General features: G+C 50.9%; 1 protein-coding gene and 1 long non-coding RNA gene across 5 annotated transcripts; one reads left to right on the forward strand and one right to left on the reverse strand.

The window, feature by feature from the left end:
• Positions 1-2,720: 2,720 nt before the first annotated feature.
• On the reverse strand, positions 2,721-7,050 carry LOC129126371 (uncharacterized). Of its 3 annotated transcripts, XR_008535062.2 has the most exons (5): positions 6,516-7,050; positions 5,463-5,838; positions 3,574-3,664; positions 3,306-3,418; positions 2,721-3,109 (listed from the first exon to the last, which is right to left on the reverse strand). It is a non-coding gene; the product is annotated as an uncharacterized LOC129126371 (long non-coding RNA). The 3 variants fall into 3 exon arrangements; XR_008535061.2 differs by lacking the exons at positions 5,463-5,838; positions 6,516-7,050 and adding an exon at positions 4,758-4,946; XR_013184101.1 differs by lacking the exons at positions 5,463-5,838; positions 6,516-7,050 and adding an exon at positions 4,488-4,648.
• Positions 5,071-18,311, forward strand: ANP32A (acidic nuclear phosphoprotein 32 family member A). Of its 2 annotated transcripts, none has more exons than XM_054642266.2 (8): positions 5,071-5,303; positions 11,929-12,078; positions 12,194-12,316; positions 13,698-13,896; positions 15,143-15,241; positions 16,079-16,176; positions 16,841-16,901; positions 17,025-18,311. In XM_054642266.2, the coding sequence occupies exons 1-8, from the start codon at positions 5,250-5,252 to the stop codon at positions 17,084-17,086; spliced, it is 846 nt and encodes a 281-aa protein (XP_054498241.1). In that variant the 5' UTR covers positions 5,071-5,249; the 3' UTR covers positions 17,087-18,311. The 2 variants fall into 2 exon arrangements, with proteins under 2 accessions (XP_054498241.1, XP_054498242.1); XM_054642267.2 differs by having other exon boundaries at positions 15,155-15,241.
• Positions 18,312-18,476: the final 165 nt, after the last annotated feature.

Consider the following 18,476-nt stretch of genomic DNA (forward strand, 5'->3'; position numbering starts at 1 on the left):
CACCGGCACTTCCCAGCATCCCAGACTTCCCCAGGATCCAAAGGAAAATCCAGGTTCCAGGAGCCTTTTCCCATCTCCAGCCTCTCCCATTCACCTCCAAGGGATCCGGGGAGACTCCAAAGGGAGAGAATCCCGCAGTGTTCCCGAGGAGAAGGATGTGTCCTGCTGGGATAAATCCCGAATCCCTGCTCCCTTCCCAAATCCCGCCCAGCTCCATGGCCCACACCAATCCCGCTTTTCCCAGCTGTTGTTTATCCCTTTGCCAACCCCTGCACTGGACATTCCCTGTCCCATCCATCCCTCGGGAATTGTGTTCCTGCCAAATCCATCTGGAGCCGCCATTCGCGGGGTCCACTCCGGAATTCCGGCCTGTCAGGAACACACCGGGAATGTCTCCTCCAGCCTCCATCCTTGGATTCCCTCCACAACGAATCCAGCTGGGACGATGGGAGGTTGCCATGGGAATGTCAGGAGCAGATCCGGGCACAAACGTTCCCGATTCCCACATTCCAGAGGCAGCTGAGCCCCCAGCTCCTACCTGGAATAACCACCAGGAGCTGCTGGAGCACGGAACTGATCCCAAAACTGATCCCAAAAACTTCCAAACGCCCCCAGGATCTCGGCATAAACTGGACTAAATCCAGCTCTGTCCTATCCCAATTCCAGCCCAGTCCCATCCCAAATCCAGCCTTTTTTTCCCATCCCAAATCCAGCCCTGTCCTATCCCAATTCCAGCCCAGTCCCATCCCAAATCCAGCCTTTTCCTGGGATCTCCATGTCTTTATCCCAGTGTTTTTGGGATGGATCCCAAAGGTTTTTCCCAGGATGGAGCCGTTCCCTCCTTTCCCCGCTGCTTCTCCAGCTCTTTGGGCCACATCCAGGTGCATCCATAGGGAGAAACCCGGGAATTCTCCCGCTCCATGTGGGATTTGGGGCTCCAAAGGGGCTTTTCCCGGCTCCGAGGAAAGGGAATTCCAGGTGGGAATGTTGGGAATGGGCGCCAGCAGCATGGGAGCTCCATTCCCAATTTTCCCTTGGATTCCACGGGATTTGCTCATTCTGAGGAATTCAATTTTCCCACATTTCCCCTGGATTCCCTGATTCTCCGAGGAATTTAATCCCTTTCATTCCCATTTTTCCCAGGAACCACACTCCATTCCCAAGTTTTCCTTGGATTCCAAAGGATTTGCTCATCCGGAGGAATTCAATCCCTGTTTTTCACAGCAAACCTCCCCCAATTCCCAACTTTTCCTTGGATTCTACATCAGATTTATTCATTTTTTCCATGTTTTCCACCCATTCTCCCTAAATTCTGAGGACTTTCAACTCATCCTGAATTTTTGGGGCATTTTGCCAAATTCTCCCATTAATCCAGGCCAATAAAGCAGGAAAATCTTGGAATATTCCATTAGAAAAATCAGGAACAAGGCAATTATCCCACAAATTTTTCCATGAAAAAGAAAGTTTAATAATGATATTTTAAAAATGGGAATAACACGTTCCAACTAATTTTAGGGAATTTTTGAGCCATCCCAGAGTTTTCCTCCTCATTTTTCCCCTTCAAATCAGCTTTTCCTTGCATTTTTATCAGATTTTCCCACTTTTTTCCCTGGAATACCGCAAAAATTCCGATTTTAAGGGGTTAAACCACAAATTGGAAATCCTTGTGGAATCCCAAGGGCGTCTTCCATGCAATTCCTCGATCCCTGGGATTTGTTTGATCCCAAAGTTCCCCATCTGGGAATGTTAAGGGTGGGAATTTGGGGGAATTCTGGGAATTTTTCCATTCCCAGCTGTGCAGAGCCGGGAGCTGTTCCTAAGAAAAAGAAGGAATTCTTTGTGTGGGAAAACAAAGGGACATTCAAGGGATGAACAAACAATTCCCAGGGATTTTCCATGGGAATTCACCCCAGGAATGCGGGGCAGGAATGGGAGGATTCCTATGGAATTTGGGAGGGAATCCTGGGAAAAGAAAGGGAAAAGCTGCGATTTCCTGTGGGGAAAAACACAAGGGAAGATCTCACAAATTCCATTAAAAATTCCTGCTAAAAACCAATCCCAAAAATTCAAAATTCCTAGAAAAATAAAGAAGGAAAAATCCCAGAAATTCCTGGTAAAAATAAATCCCATCAATTCAAAATTCCTGTTAAAATAGCCAAGGGAAAAAAAACCTCAAATTCCTGCAAAAAACTCCAATCCCACAAATTCAAAATTCCTCTTAAAAATAAACAAGGAAAAATCCCACAAATTGAAAATTCCTGGTAAAAATTAACAAGGAAAAAACTCCACAAATTCCTGTTAAAAATTAACAATGAAAAATTCTGTAAATTCAGAATTCCTGGTAAAATTGGACAGGACAAATTCCATTGAAAATTCCCCTTAAAACCACATCCAAATAATTTCAAAATTCGTGGTAAAATAAACAAGGCAAAATCCCAGGAATTCCATTAAAAATTCCTGGTAAAAACAAATCTCACGAACTCAAAATTCCTCTTAAAAATAAACAGGAAAAATCCCACAAATTCCTATTTAAAGCACGGAAAAAACCTAAAATTCCCACTAAAAACCAATCCCATAAATTCCAAATTCCTGATAAAAACAAACAAGGAAAAAATCCCAACAATTCCCATTAAAAACCAACCCCACCAATTCAAACTTCCTATAAAAACAAAGCAGGAAAAAAAAAAAAACCCCAGGAATGAAAAATCACGGAAGGAAAGTTGTACCATGGAAAAAATAACCCTTCAGGTTTATTCCCAATATTACAATTCCCAATTTTTAATTCCCAAACTCTTGGAATACAAAGAAAGACAGGAGCAGCTTTAAATGTGGAATTTTGGCTTGGAACTGGGAATAAATTCCCTCAACAATGAAAGAGAAAGGAATTTTCTGCACCTTTAAACAATCAAAATCCATGTTTTTCTTTAGAACAAACAAAGGGAAAAGCAGCTCTGGATTCCCAGAAATTCCTTTGAAATCCCAGCTTGTCCCAGCAATTGTTTTTTTTCCAGGAGAAAAGTCCTTTTCCAGTGGTTTTCAGCAGCACCAGGAGCAGAAATTCCATGAGAAGTTCCTGAAGATTCAGCCCAGGAGCCACCTCTGGACACACCTGGAAAGGAGAAGTTTAAACAGAGCTCCAATCAAATTCTGCCTCATTCCCGAGTCCCAAACATTTAAAAAAAGTTTGGAATATTAATTCCAATCAAGGGTTTCTCAGCCAATCCCAAACTTCCATCCTAAACCCCTTAAACATCCCAAAAAAGGAACATTTTGCAGTTTTCTTTTGCTGAAATTGGAATTTTTACCTGGAGTTGGATCCAGCTTTTCCTGTCCCATTCCCAACACAGTTCCTGCTGGTTTTATCCATAATCCTGGAATTCTTCCATGCTCACAGCTGAGACTTTGTCTCCATCCTGTCCTGTAAAATACATTGATAAAATCAAGTTTCCCAAGGATTTCCAGCATTCCCTCGATGCTTTCTAACAGCTCTTTGGGATTTTCCAGCCCTGCGTTTTCCAGGAAAAGCAGGAAGGGACAAACAGGGATTTTAGAAGGAATCGAAGCACTTTTTACCTGAGTTCTGCTCCAGCTGATGGGAACAGTTTGGAAATCCCAAATCACTGGAAAAGAGCAGCTCTGGGCTTGGATGCTCATCCTGCAGCACCTGGAAAAGGATCCGGGAGCAGGGAATGGTTTGGGATGGGAAGGAGCTTCAAGTTCATCCCAGTCCATGGGCTGGGATCATTCCCACTATCCCAGGATGCTCCGAGCCCACTCTGGACATCCCAGGGACGGAGCTCTGGGAATTCCAGCCCAGCCAGGAACTCCTTCACAATATCCCACCCCAATCTCCCCTTTCCCAGTCTGAGCCATTCCCTGTGTCCTGTCCCTTGTCCCAGTCCCTCTCCAGCTCTCCTGGAGCTCCTTTAGGCCCTGGAAAAGGTTTTGAGTATTCCTGGATCATTCCTTTTTCCAGCATTCCCAGCCTAGCTCCATCCCCATTCCCCTGTTCCTGAACTATCCCGTTTTCCATCAAAATTCCTGGGATTTGGCTTGGAAAGGACGTCAAACCCCTCCAGTTCCAACCCCAACACCTTCCCCTATATCCCAGGCTGCTCCAACCCGGCCTTGGGACATTCCAGGGATGGAGCAGCCCCAGCTCCTCTGGGAATTCCAGCCCAGCCAGGAATTCCTTCCCAATATCCCATCTCAGTGTGCTCTCATCTAGCCTAATTCCATCCCCCTTACCCTGGCACTCCAAGGAAAAAAAACCCTCCCCATTTTTCCTGGGAACTGAAAGATTCCCGAGTTTGTCCCTGCTCCACCCCAGCACAGCCGGGCCCCGCTGTCCCTCAGGGACCTTCCCGGGGAGATCCTCCCGCCCTTCCCTTCCCTTCCCGGAGGCCCCAACCCTCCCGTTCCCCTCCGGAGCCGCTCCCAGCCCTCTGAGGGCGGCCCGGCCGCTCCCCGTCCCCTCAGCGCCGGACCCGCCCCGCCGGAGCCCGTCCCGGGGGGACCCTCCCGCTACTCCGGGCACGGGCAGCGCCTCCCGCTCCCCTCCGGAGCCGCTCCCAGCCGGCCGAGGCGGCCCCGGCCGCGGGGAGCCGCGTGAGGGCGGCCCGGCCGCTCCCCCTGCCCTCAGCAGCGCCGCCGCCCCTCCCTCGCCCGCTCGCTCCGCCCGCCGCTCGCGCTCCGCCCGCCCCCCGCCGCCGGGGCCCGCGCCATTGCCCGCGCCATTCCCGTGCTTCGCTCCGCACCTTTCCCTCCCTCCTGGCTGCGCGCCCCTGGCCGGGCGGCTCCGGTTTGGCCGCCGCTCCCCGCCCCGGCGCCTCCCCCAGGCTCGGGCGGGCGCAGGGCGCAGCGCGCACCGTGCCCGGCGCGGCGGAGCCGCGGCCGCTCCGTCCCCATCAGGCGGCAGCGCGGAATGAGCCTGGGCTCGGCGCCGGGCTGTCCCCCTGCCCGGCACAGCCGCTCCCCCATTGGCTTCCGCCGCGCCTCGCGCTGCTGATTGGCTGAGACGCGGCAGTGGCGCGCTCCGGTTGGCCGATCGCGCCGTCAATCCCGGCGGAGCCCCCAGAGCGCCCGCCCCCGCGGTTATCAGGTTAGTGCGCGCCGCGGTGCTGCGCTCGGGCTTCCGAGCGGCGCTGGGCGAGCCCGAGTCCCTCCGCGCCCCGCGATCGGGGGGCTCTGCACGGGGTCACTGCGCCAGCCGAGCCGCGCACCCTCCGCGCCTCCCGCCAGCCACGGACATGGACATGAAGAGAAGGATCCACTTAGAGCTGCGGAACAGGACGCCCTCAGATGTAAGCAATGCAATGCCAAAAAAAAAAAAAAATTAATGCTAATAACGCTAATGATGAGAATAATAAAAAGGCATCCCACAATTTTTTTTTTTTTTTTTTTTTGGTGGGGTGGAGCGTGCCAGGTGTTGGCGGGGCCGCTGCTGCCCTTGAGGTGCCTACCTGTGTGTGGGGGGGGGCTGTGCCCCCCGCTTTGGGGGGCGCGGGGCGCTCCGGGGACGTTCGGGGGCTCCCCGGGGCTCCTCCTGCCCGTGCCGGGCTGCGATGCCTCGGAGAGGGGCTGGCCGTGCATTAAATAAAAAATAAGTTGCTCGCTGCTCTCTCTCTCGGCGTGTTTAGTTGGCAAATATTTGTGCAGGGTGCTGGGCTAGGGAGAGGCAGGCAGGGACTGCGAGTGAGTTGCGAATGGTTTAGTTTAAAGTGCGTCTTCATTTCTTTGCAGTGATCAGGCAAGAGAGACTGGGGAGCCATATTTGTAACTTTGTAGTCCTCATGAACGCGCCCTTTCTCTCTCTCTCTCTCTCCCTCTCTCCAGATGCTGAGAAGATAAAAGGAAAGAATTTTGAAACCGACGCTTAGCGTTGGTTGGGTTTGGTTTGGGCTTTTTTTTTTCCCTGTTGTTGTTTTTTTTTTTTTTTTATTTTGCGGGCGATGGGGCATCGCCGCCGGTAGCGCGAGCGTTGAATAATAATCCTAATAATCATAAGAATAATGAAAAATAATATTGGAAGAAATGAACGCACTCTCCACCCCCTCCATCCCCACACACGCACAAAAAGGCTGGATGTGTGTGCGTGTTTTTCCTTCTTCCCCCTTTTCCCCCCCTTCCTTCCCCCGGGGCCGGACTTCAGGTTGTTGTTCCGCGTCTGGCGGAATAAACGGGGGACGGCGAAAAACTTTGGCAGGACAAAAAAAAAAAAAAAGCCTAACCAAAAAAACAAAAACCCGACAAAACCCCAAAACAAACAAGAAAATAACGGGGGGAGGGGGGAGGAAAGAAGCGAAAAATAGGAAAATCACCCCAAAAAGAGTGGGCGGGAGGTGGCCGGGGGCAGGCGGGGCGCGAACCCGCGGCGGGGAAGCCCCTTCCCCTCATCCCCCCCCGCCCCGCCGGGCCCTCGGCGCTGCCCGGGGAGGCTTCACCGAGCCCCGGCCCCGCCGCGTCCCCCGAGCCGCCGGGGGCTGCGGGAAGGGGCGAGCGGGGGGCGAACGTACCTCAGCGGGCAGCGCCCGGGGCAGCGCGGCGGGACGCGGCGGCCGAACCGAGCGCGGTGTGCTCCGGGGAGGGGGGGGGACAAAGGCGGGCGCGGGGCGGCGGAAGCTGCGCTTTAAAGTTTAAAAACTCCTGGGCGAGCAGGAGGAGGAAGAGGAGGAGGACGGCGAGAGGAGGGAGGGAGGGAGCGGGGGGGACGACTCAACGGCAAACCCCGCGGTACAACCGCCATGGCCGGGGGGCTCCGTGAGGCGACCGCAGCGCAAGTAGGACGCGGCGCCATGTTCTATGCTGCCCCCCCGCCTTCCCCTCACGGCCGCCGCCTCCTCCTCCTCCTCCTCCCGCCGCTGCCGCTGCCTCGGCCGCGGGCGGCCCCGCGGGGCCGTGAGGGAGCCCCGCTGGCGCCGGGGCTGAGGCGCTGCGGAGGCTGCGGCGGGGCCCTCCCGACATGACGGGCAGCGCTGCCATTTTGTCGCCGGCCGCGGGGCGGGAGGAGATTCGTGAGGGCCGCGTTGGGGGTAAAAATAAAAAAAAAAACCCAAAACCAGCTTTTAAAAAAATTGGGTTTTCTTGACTATTTGGGGCACCGGGAGGTCCGAACGGGGCCGGGGGAGCACCGGGAGGAGCCCCGCGGCTCCCTCGGGTGAGGAGCGCGGAGCGGGGAATCCGCCTCCTTCCTGGGCAGGGCCCTGTGGGGAGGCAGCATTGGGCTTGGGAAGTGTTTTGCTCCTTTTCATCCTGTTTTTTCTTATTTTTCTCTGTTTTTTTTCATGAGTTTTCCCCTAATTTCTAAAGAGTTTTCTATTTTTGCTCATTTTTGCCCCCATATCGCCTCACCACCCACATCGCTGGAGGTTTCTTCCCCATTTTAAACGCTGGTTTAAAACCAGCCTCCAAAGGGATAAACTCAATTTTCTCCTCTTTTCCTTGCTTGCATTTTGTGCTGTTTCCGCTCATTTTTGTCTAACGCCAAAAAAAAAGTTGGGAAAACTCGGAGCTGGAGGGAGTTCCCTGCTCCTCAGGGCTGGGAATGGGCAGCAGGGAGCTGGAAAATCGGGATAATTTCACCTTTCACCGCTTGGTTTTCCTTGTAAATTTCAGTAAATTTCCTTGTAAATATCATAAATTGGTGCCCCCAAAGAGTTCTAAATCCAAAGTTTTCCAGGTTTTTAGGCAGAGAGAGATGGAAATTCCAGTTGGGAATGTTGTTGTGTTCTAAGCTGTGTGCACGTGTGTTTTAGGGAATGAAGTTTGTGAGATGGATTTTGTTCCTTTAAAATATTAAAGGAAAATCCTGCTAATTCCACCCTCTGGAATTGGGATTTGGCAGGAATATTGATGCCCAAGTCATTTATTCCTGGATTTTAGGAAGTTTTGGGTGGGCAGGATGAGTTTGGGACTTGTTTACCTTGATTTTGAGTGTTTGTCCTTATTATTTCCCAATTTCATGTGGAATAGCAAGAAATCCTGGGAAAATCTCCCTGAGTTTTGGGAATCTCCTTGAATTCTGTGCTACTTTTTGATTTAAATCCTGAAAATCAGAATTAAATCTTTGGATGTGGATGGGGTTTTGTGCTTCTTCCTGAGTTTCTTTGGGATATTTTCCACCTGTATCTCCTATTTTTCCATGGAATTCTGGGCTTTTTCATTGGATAATCCCAGAAAGTCGCATCCTGATGAATAAAACATCCTAAAAATATGGTCAGGTGGATTCTGTGGAGAAATTCCTTCCTCAGTCTCGTTTTTATTGTTTAATTTTTTAAATTTTCCCTTTTTTTTAACATTAATTCAGTGTCAGGAAAAAAAGTGGATTTTCCTCCTGGAAAATTGGGAAATTTTGGATGTTCAGGCAATTTTTTTCCCAGATATTCCCACTTTTTATCCCGTTAAATTTATGAGTCACAGCAAAACTGTGATTTTATTTCTCTTATTAATTGATCCCTGATGGAATCCCCATGGATTGGAGGGAAGGAGATACTTTGGCTTTTTTCCTGGTTTTTCCTGGAAAAAAAGGAGGATTAGCCAAGAATCTTCCTAAAATTCCTTCCGAATGCCAGGGGAGGCTCAGGTGGGACATCGGCAGGAATTTTTTCATGGAAAAGGTGGATAAACACTGGAATGGAGAGCCCTTGTGGCATTCCCATCCCTGGAAGTGTCCAGGAAATTCCTGGATGTGACACTTGGAGCTCTGGGATCAGGCACAGCTTGGACTCGGTCCTGGATGCCTTTTCCAACCCCAGGGATCCCGGAAGGCTGGGAGTTGAGATTCCTGGTGGGGTTTTCCAAGGAAGTTGCAGCAGAGCAGGAATTCCAATAGGAAATTTCGGGAAAGCCAGGATGAGTTTGGAGTCCAGGTGGAAATTCCTCGGATGCGAGTTTGGCGTTCCTGGGAAAGGTTTAATCCAGAGAGGTTGGATTGATGGCTGCATTCCATTGATTCTTCCGAGTCTTTTCCGAGGATTCCCTTGATTCCAGGCTGGAATTCCAGCTGGATGAGCTGGTGTGAAGGAGGCGGGAATGGAGCGTGTTCCCAAGGATCCTGGCTTTCCTCAGGAATCCTGGATTCCTCGGATCCACCTGGGAACTGCTGAAGGGAACGGGATTTCTTGGCCGGGGGAATTCCCATAAACTGGAGCTTGGAGAAATCCCAGGAAATTCCCGGAAAGCCCCGGCAGCCGCGGTGCTGCTTCCATCCGTAGAGGTGCTGTTGGAATTCTGCTCCCGATCCCAGTATCCGTGTTAACTCCATCCAGTCCCTTCCCTGCCTGTGCTGTGGGATTCTCCAGGCTGGATGATTCCTGGGGTTTCCATGGAGTTGGGCTGCTGGATTTCCTGGGAATTGGGTCGTGTTCCGTGGCCATTTTCCCGCACTGTCTTTCCCTGCCCCGGGATTTTTGGGATTCTCTTCCCGGCACATTCCCAGCCAAGAGATGCTCATGGATAACTGGTTGGAAATCAATTTATCCCATCTCCGATATTCCCAATGGGAATTTGGTATTCCCAGGAAAGATTTAATCTGGAGGAGTGGTGGGATTGGATTGGTGGTGGGATTCCATGGCTTAGTGGTGTTTTCCAAGGATTCTCTGATTCCAGGTTGGAATTCCTCTGGGGTGAGCTGGTGTGAAAGAGGTGGGAATGGAGCATTCCCAAGGATCCTGGCTTTCCTCAGGAATCAGTTTATCCCATCTGGGATATTCCCAAAAAAGCCCCGGAGGGCTGTATCCACATCCCAAATCCCATGGGGTCTGGGGAAGGAATTCCATCCACTGTTTATTCCCGGGGCAGGAAAAGGGTGGAAAACCTTGGGAATTCTCCCTTCCCTGTGTAATGGGATCCTGCTCCAGGTCAGCTCCTCATTCCCGAGCGGCAGCAGCAGCTGAGGATCCCCCTGGGATGGGAATCCCATGGAATGGGAATCCCCAGTGGCCACGGGCCATGGCACCTGCTGCCCTCCCTGCCCTGGGCAGAATTCCAAGGGCTCTGGAAAACCTGGGAGAGCTCTGGAGCGGTGGCCGAGCGGACACAGAGCAGCTGCCGGGAGATATTCTGTGGAATCCTTCCCTGTTTCCCACCGGGAATGGCACCGCTCTGGGCTGCCATGGGGTTGGATCCTGGAGAGCTTGGAATTGCAGCTGGAATTCAATTAATTAATTAATTATTTCAGTTGAGTTCTTGAGCTCGGGTGTTTTAAAATGGAATGATCTCGGAGCAGGGATCGGCTCCCTGGAGCCTTTGGAGCAGCTCCGGTAATCCCAGGATTGAGTAGGAAGCTCATCCAAGCTTTTGTTGGTCTGGCTGCATTCCAGGTGGGATTGGAATGGGCAATCCAGAGAATTTCTCACCTCCGGTTGGAATTTTTGGGGGAGACAAGTCCTTGGAACAAGTTCCCTGTTAGAGATGCTGTGGAAAGTGATGGCCTCTCCCAAGGCTGCTTCTGCTCCTTGGAATTCTGAGATTGTATGGAGTGGGAATGTGCCATTGGGAAGGCAGAGACGCCTGTGGGGCGTTGGGAAAAATCCCACAAATCCAGTACCTCCTCCTTTCCTTGGGGAACCCTCCTGGATTTCCTTGGGGGTTCTTAGGGCATGGAACCATCCTGGAATTTTGTCTGGAATGCTATTCTTTCCAGGGATTCAGGGAGTTAACACTGGCACCATGTTGCTCTTGGGAAAGGCTGGGAATGTGCTCTGCTTTTCCCAAACTGTCTCTGAATTTATCCAAGCTTTCCAAACATGGCGTCTTGGATTCTCTATGGATTTGTTGGATTTGTGCCTTTACCCAGTGCCGGAAACAGGGAAAAGAGGGAATGTGGCGTTTGTGCACCAAACTTCCTGGAAAGCGGGGAGGAAACAACCTTTTGTAAAAAATTCCATGGAGAGGTGGGAATGGGATGATCTTTAAAGTCCCTTCCAACCCAAAACATTCCAAGATTCTAAAAAAATACAAATTAAAAGGGAAAAAAAAGGCAGTTGGGTCATCGGCCTTCGTGCTAAGGGATTTTCCTTTGTATCCAAGACAATTTCCAGCTCTCCCTTAAATCTCCGCTCTACACCTGAGGGAATTGCTGTCTAACTCACTGCTTTTCTGTGCAATTCCCTGGTTTCCGTGCTGAGGGAGGAGGGAGGGATGGGTATCCCACCTCCTGGATCAGGGCTGGAGCTGTTTGTCCCTCAGCGTGAGCTCTGGGCCCGTTCCCTTCCCGCCATTCCCGCTCCCCTCAGCTCCTGAAATTCCTCTGAGGAATTACCAAATTCCTCTGAGGCAAAACCCAACTGGGGCTTCTCGGCGAGGATCCCGAGCCCTCCTGGCTCCGTGTCTGGGGGTGCTGGGATGAGATAACGGAGCGGGGACACAGATAAGGAGGATTCGCCTCCATTGCACTTTTCCCGCCTTTTTTTTTTTTGGCGGGAACTCTGGGTGTGTGGAGAACGTGAAGGGAAAAAAAAGCTGTTTATCCCAAATGGATCTTCTGGAGAATCCTGATAATTAAACACCATTGAGGGATGAGATCCATGAATTATCCACATAAATTTCAACCCAATGGGTAATTTGGGAACTTGTTTTGAGAATTTTGGGGGCTTTTTCCGTCACATGAGGGGAAAAACGTCTTTATTCCCAAATGGATCCTCTGGAGAATCCTGATAATTAAACACTGTTGAGGGAAAAGATCCACTTATTTTCCTTATTTTGGGGGGTTTTCTATCTAAATTTCACCCCAGTGAGTGGTTTGGGAGTTGATTTTGGGAATTTTGGGATTGTTTTTACCCTCAGTGTGTGGGATCAGGAGCACTGCCTCGATCTTGGCTTTCTTCTCAACACAACCCCAAACTCCCGCGTTTCTCTGCTGAAAACCTCCTGATTCTTGCGAATTCCCTGGAATTCCTTCTATTCTTCCTTGATTTCTTCCCTTTGCAGGTGAAAGAGCTCGTTCTGGACAACTGCAGGTCGTACGAAGGGAAAATCGAGGGCCTCACGGATGAGTTTGAGGAGCTGGAATTCCTCAGCACAATCAACGTCGGCTTAACCTCAGTTGCAAACTTACCAAAGTTAAACAAACTTAAGAAGGTAAATCCCACCTCCCCGAGCCAAATCCCTCCTTTTCCCCTTCTCCGCGTTTGGAAAAGCGGCTGGAAACGGGATCAAAGGGGATTTTTGAGGATGTTTTTTTGGGCCTTTGCAGCTCGAGCTGAGCGACAACAGAATCTCAGGAGGCCTGGAAGTGTTGGCAGAGAAGTGTCCGAACCTCACGCACCTAAACCTAAGCGGCAACAAAATTAAAGATCTCGGGACAATAGAACCTCTGGTGAGTCGGGATTGCTCCTAGGAATGGGATTCATCCCGTTCCAAACCCTTGGAATTCCTTCCTGTATCCCAGGTTGCTCCAAGCCTGGCCTTGGGCGCTTCCAGGGAATGTAATTCCTGGAATGCGTGCCAGGGTCTTTTCCCCCTCATTCCTTCCCAAAATCCCAGTTATTCCTGCCCCCTGCGTCCCAAGCCCCAGGGAGTTGGTTTTGCTCCAAGCAATGGGATTCATCCCGTTCCAAAACCTTGGAATTCCTTCCTGTATCCCAGGTTGCTCCAAGCCCGGCCTTGGGCGCTTCCAGGGAATGTCACTCCTGGAATCTGTGCCAAATCCTCCCCGTCATTCCTTCCCAAAATCCCAGCGAATCCCGGGATCCAGGCCGCATCCCAAGTCCCTGTTCCCGGTGAGCCGCTGCTTCCCTCTAGTGGCTGCCGGGCCGGGCTCCCCCGTTCCCGGCGGGAATCGCCGCAGCTTCCCAGGATTCCGCAGGCTCTGGATCCATCTCCAGGCACTACAATTCCCATGAAAATCCTTCCAGGAGCAGCTCCTTCCTGGATCTCCTTTCCTGCGGCACAGGGAAAAGGCAGAGCTGCTAAACTCATGGAGAAGCCTGGAAGTGCTCCCATCTCTCCCCGTTTTCCCATTCCCAGGCCTTTTTCCCAAGTGCTTTCCACATAAAGGGAAGGGAGATATTCCCTTAGAGTTGATATTCCTTATCCATGGATAAGCCTCGATACAAATACTCAATTCCTTTGGATTTTAGTTTTAGGATTTCCAAGTTCTGTAAGCAGGGCAGACTTCGCAAAAAAGAATTCCACAAAACCCCCAGGAATTAAATTCCTATTCCATTTCTATGTGGTTTTTTCATTTTCCATAGTCTAGGGAAAAATAATTGCATTTTTCAAACCTCTTATCAGAGTTCTTGTGTCCAAGTGCTCCATTCCTGCTTCCATCTGCAAGAATTCATTTGGGATAATTCCCTGGGCATCAGCTATTCCTGGATCTGGCTCATTTGGGATAATTCCCTGCATTCAGTTATTCCTTTGGATTTGGGAGCTGCAGGACTCCAGGGAGAGCCTTTCCCATCCCAAATCCCAAATGAAGTTGGGATTTCCAAGCCTTTTTTTTTTTGGATTAAGGGTGGAAATTCCAGAGGGAGCTGGTTGGGAAAGGGGGGAGCAGTTGGTTTATTCCAAGGTCAGGCAATTTGGGAATTTGGGGTATTTTTTTATAAAGATTCCCCTTTTTTTCCCTATGCCTGCTGCTCTCCAGGGAGCCCAAAACACCCCCGGGAATCCCTTGAGCACATTCCCCGCGGGCTCCTTGCCTTTGGAGAGAATTCCCGCGCTAGCGAACCTCCCAAATCGCTTTGCTTTCCCAGAAAAAGTTGGAAAACCTGAAGAGCTTAGACCTGTTCAACTGTGAGGTGACCAACTTGAACGACTACAGAGAAAACGTGTTCAAGCTGCTGCCGCAGCTGACGTACCTGGACGGCTACGACCAGGACGACAAGGAGGCGCCCGACTCCGACGCCGAGGGATACGTGGAGGGGCTGGACGACGAGGAGGAGGATGAGGATGGTACGGGAACGGGAACCGGGAGCGATGGGGGAATGAGGGAAAGGGAATGAGGGGATGGAGTTCAGGGAATTGAGGGGAAAGAGGTGAGGATATTGAGAGGAGGGAATGAGGAAAGGAATGAGGGGAAGGGATGAGGGAAAGGACCTCGGTGTCCTGAGGGAACTGGGGAAGGGACCTGAGGGAAAGAGGGGAAGGAGTTGAGGGAATTGAAGGGAGGAGTTGAGGGAATTGAGGGAAGGGATGAGGGAATTGAGGGGAGGGATGAGGGAAAGGACCATGGTGTCCTGAGGGAATGAGGGAAGGGACCTGAGGGAAAGAGGGGAAGGAGTTGAGGGAATTGAGGGAAGGGATGAGGGAAATAAGGGGAGGGATGAGGGAAAGGACCATGGTGTCCTGAGGGAATGAGGGGAAGTATCTTGGTATACCAAAGGAATGAGGAAAAGGACCTGAGTGTTCTGAGGGAACCAGGGAAGGGACCTGAGGGAACGAGGGGAATGAGGGGAGGAATGAGGGGAAGGGATGCAGGAAAGTACCTCTGTGTCCTGAGGGAATGAGGGGAAGGATCTTGGTATCCCAAAGGAATGAGGAAAAGGACCTGAGCGTTCTGAGGGAACCAGGGAAGGGACCTGAGGGAAAGAGGGGAAGGAGTTGAGGGAATTGAGGGAAGGAGTGAGGGGATGAGGGGAGGGATAGGGAATGAGGAGGAGTGAGGGAATTGAGGGGAGGGAAGGGAGGGAGTTGAGGGGAGGGAATGAGGGAAGGGATGAGGGAATTGAGGGGAGGGATGAGAGAAAGGACCTCAGTGTCCTGAGGGAATCAGGGAAGGGACCTGAGGGAATTGAGGGGAAGGATCTTGGTGTCCCAAAGGAATGAGGGAAAGGACCTCAGTGTCCTGAGGGAATCAGGGGAAGGAGTGAGGGAAATGAAATGGAGGGAATTAGGGAAAGGACCTTATTGTCCTGAAGGAATAGTGGGAGAAGGACCTGAGTGTCCTGAGGGAATGAGGGGAAGGAATCAGGGAAAGGAGCTGCATGTCACAAAGAAATGAGGGAAGGAGGGGGAATGAGTGAGGGAATTGAGGAAAGGAGGGAGGGAATGAGGGAAGGGATGAGGGAAAGGATCTCAGTGTCCCAAAGGAATGAGGGGATGAGGGAAAGGACCTGAAGGAATAAGGGGGAAGGAGCTGGGTGTCCTGAGGGAATGGTGGGAAGGAGCTGGGCATGGCCTGAAGGAGCAACTTCCTCAGTTTTATCCCTAGTGAAAGACCGGGACGACAAGGAAGCGCCGGATTCCGACGCCGAGGGATACGTGGAAGGGCTGGATGACGAGGAGGAGGATGAGGACGGTACGTGGGATGTGCTCCATGGGATTCCTGCATCCCAAAGGAATGAAGGGAGGAGTGGCAGGGCCTGGAAAATCCCATTCCTCCATCAGGGAATGGAGGGGTGGGATCGGAAAGGGTCTGAAGCAATTACGGGAGCAGGGATGAGCATGGATGAGAAGGAACATCCTGGAACTGTGGAAATCCTCATGGAAAAGGGTTTCCATGGGCATGGAAAAAAGCAGGAATTGGGGAGCTGCTCCATGAGGGAAGTGCATGGAAAACACTGGGGAGCTGCAGTGAATCTGTGCCGGGAACTGAGGAAGGAACAGCCTGGAATTCCAGGGAATCCCAGTGCTGTAGGCACCACCTTTCCCTGGCTGCCCCTGGAGCCATCCCAGGATGAGGATCTGGCTGATCCCAGGGAATTTGCTGGATTCTCCCATCCCAGCAGCACAGCAGAAAAGCTGGATATGCACTTTTCCCGGGAATGCTGAGTGGGAACTCTGGGAAGGTTCCCAAAAGCTCTCAAACACATGGAAAACACTCCAGGGGCTCGGCACTTCCCGGTTTTCTGCTGGGAGTTTTGGGAATTGCCTAAAAGGCTGGAATTTTGTGTCCATGGAAAGGCTCCTTATGGATGATGGGAAAGTTCTGCTCCATCCATTCCTGGAAAAGCTGGGATTTCCCAGCTCCCAAATCCTTGGGAATAGTGGGAAGTGGAGCAGCTGGAGCAACTCCAGCCCTGCATTCCCTGACAATCCTGTGCTACCCCTAAGGAATTCTCTGCTTGCATTCCCAAAGTTTGGGTGGAACTATTCCAAAAAGCCTCAACTTTTTCCATGGATTTTGTTTTTCCAGAGGAGGAATATGACGACGACGCTCAGGTAGTGGAGGATGAGGAGGACGAGGAGGAGGAGGAGGAAGGGGAGGAGGAGGACGTGAGCGGAGAGGAGGAGGTGAGCCTTGGAATTCCACCTCGGGAATCGGCGGGATCCGGCTGGGAGGGGCTGGGCAGGAAATCCGGGATTTGAGGAATTTTAGGATTCGCTTTGTGCTGGGGTGGATGAGGGATGGGGTGGGGGGGAAAAGTGGGATTGGGGGGAAAAATGGGATTACGGGGGGGGGGAAATGATAGGGTTGGAGGAAGGAAAATGGGATTTTGGGAGGGAAAATGCAATTGAGGGAGAGAAAAAAGGGAAAGGGGAGAGTGGGATTGGAGGAAGGAAAATGGGATGGGAAAGGGGAAGACAGAATTCCAGGAATTTGTTTTCCCTCTCCTCCAGCCCTGAATCCTCTCCTGCCCCTCTGGAATGTTCCTGAGCCTCCTCAATTCTGCTTGGAGCCTCTGGATCAATCCAGCTTTTCCCATTCCCATAAATCCCACTGCAGTTTTCCTAAACTTGGGAATGGCACATTCCCACACCTTCCGAGCTCCAGCTCAGGGATTGATTCCCTGGGATTTCAGTGCCACCTCCTGCTATTCCATAAAAAATGGGAATACTGGGAAGTGGCTCCTTGCTGAGGACATTCCAAGGACTTTCCCTCCCTGGAAGCTGGGATATTGGGAAAGCTCCTGGGCTGATCCCAAGCTTTACATCCCGGTTTTTCCCGGAATTCCAGGAGGACGAGGAAGGCTACAACGACGGCGAGGTGGACGATGAGGAGGACGAGGAGGAGCCTGGTACGGAACCAATCCCACTTTTCCTGAGGAAAAAACCACCTCAATTCCGTGGAAAAATGGAATTCCCGGAAAAGCAGGAATGTGGCTCCTGGAATAATAATGGGAATTCTTTCTTTTTTCCAGAGGAAGAGCGGGGCCAGAAGAGGAAACGAGAGCCTGAGGATGACGGGGATGAGGACGACTGAGCAGCTTTTCCCTGGAAAAAATTCCCTCTTGTGATTTGACTGTTTTTATCCCGGAATTCCCCCTTTTCCCACTCCCGACCCTTTGGATTTCCTTTTCTTTTCCTGTTTTTTTTTGTTTTGGTTTTTTTTTTTTGTTTTTTTTTTTTTTTTTTTTCCGGATTGTAACGTTGCTGTGGGAACCGAGCGGGAGCAGCGAGGGTGGGAAGGGAATAAAATCCTATTTTTACTGCCGCTCCTCCTCCGATTCTTTGGGAATTTTTTCCTTGGATCCTTTTCCTTGAATCCCTGGAACTGCGAGAGTTGAGTAGGAACCGAGTTGGGAATTCTCGGAGCAGAGCTTGGACATCTCGGAAGCAAAACAAGGAGAGAACCGACTTGAAATCCATGGATGAGCCGGGATTTTCCCACCTCTGCCATTCCCAAATCCACGTTTTTTTGGGAATGGCAGCCGGGCCTCCTCCCTGGGGTGGCAATGGTGCCTTGCTCCATGGGGGTTTTTTTGGGAATACTGCCATTTCCAGCCCCTTTTCCCAACTTTGGGAATTCCCTCTTTGTAAATAGTGATCAAACATTGATTTTTCTGGGAATGTTGGATTTTTTGGGATGGGTTCAGAGCTGGTGACTTTGCGATCCCTGTGTGTTGTGTGTTCTCAGTTTTCCTTTAATTTGGGAGGGAATTTTAGGTTTTTTAGGAAGTTTTTTTTATTTTGGGGGTTTTTAGGGGAATTTTTGGGGATTTTCATGGCTCCAGTGCAGCCAAATCCCTGGAAATGGCAGGCATGAAAAAAAATGGGGATCCCTACAAAAAATATCCCAAATTCCCAAATTTCCCGACCTTGGAAATAAACCAACTCCTCCCCTGTTTCCCAATTAGCTCCTTCTGGAATTTCTGCCCCAATCCAGGAAAAAAAACACTTGGAAAATCCCAATTTTTTCACCTAGAAAGCCAGGAATTCCAGGAGAAATGCCTGAAATTCCATGGAAATTCCTGAAAATTGTATTTTCTTACCTTGTGGGAGGCAAAAAACAAGGAAAATCCTTGGGGAATGTACAGATCCTGCGGGAAAAATCCCTTTGGAAGTGACTTGGATTTCCTAGGAAAGCTTCCGTGTGTAGAAATCCAGCGGCTCCAGGTTTTTTTGGGAATTTGGGGGCCCGGCAGAGCCACCTTTGGAGTTTTTGTCTGTTTGGCTTTGAGGAATTTCAATAAAGCTTTTGATACAAATCCGGCCTCTGGAATTCTTTCTGGGAAAACAAGGATTAGCACCCCTGGAATAGTGGGGGTTCCCACATCTTTTTTAGTGCCCTAAAAAGAAGGAATTGCAGCTCTAGAAAAATGGGAATTCCCGGTGTTTTCAGCCCCTTCGGCTCCCTAAAATCCTTTGCATGA

This window comes from Agelaius phoeniceus, chromosome 13 (genome assembly GCF_051311805.1).
Source record: "Agelaius phoeniceus isolate bAgePho1 chromosome 13, bAgePho1.hap1, whole genome shotgun sequence".
In the NCBI taxonomy this organism is placed as follows: Eukaryota; Metazoa; Chordata; class Aves; order Passeriformes; family Icteridae; genus Agelaius; species Agelaius phoeniceus.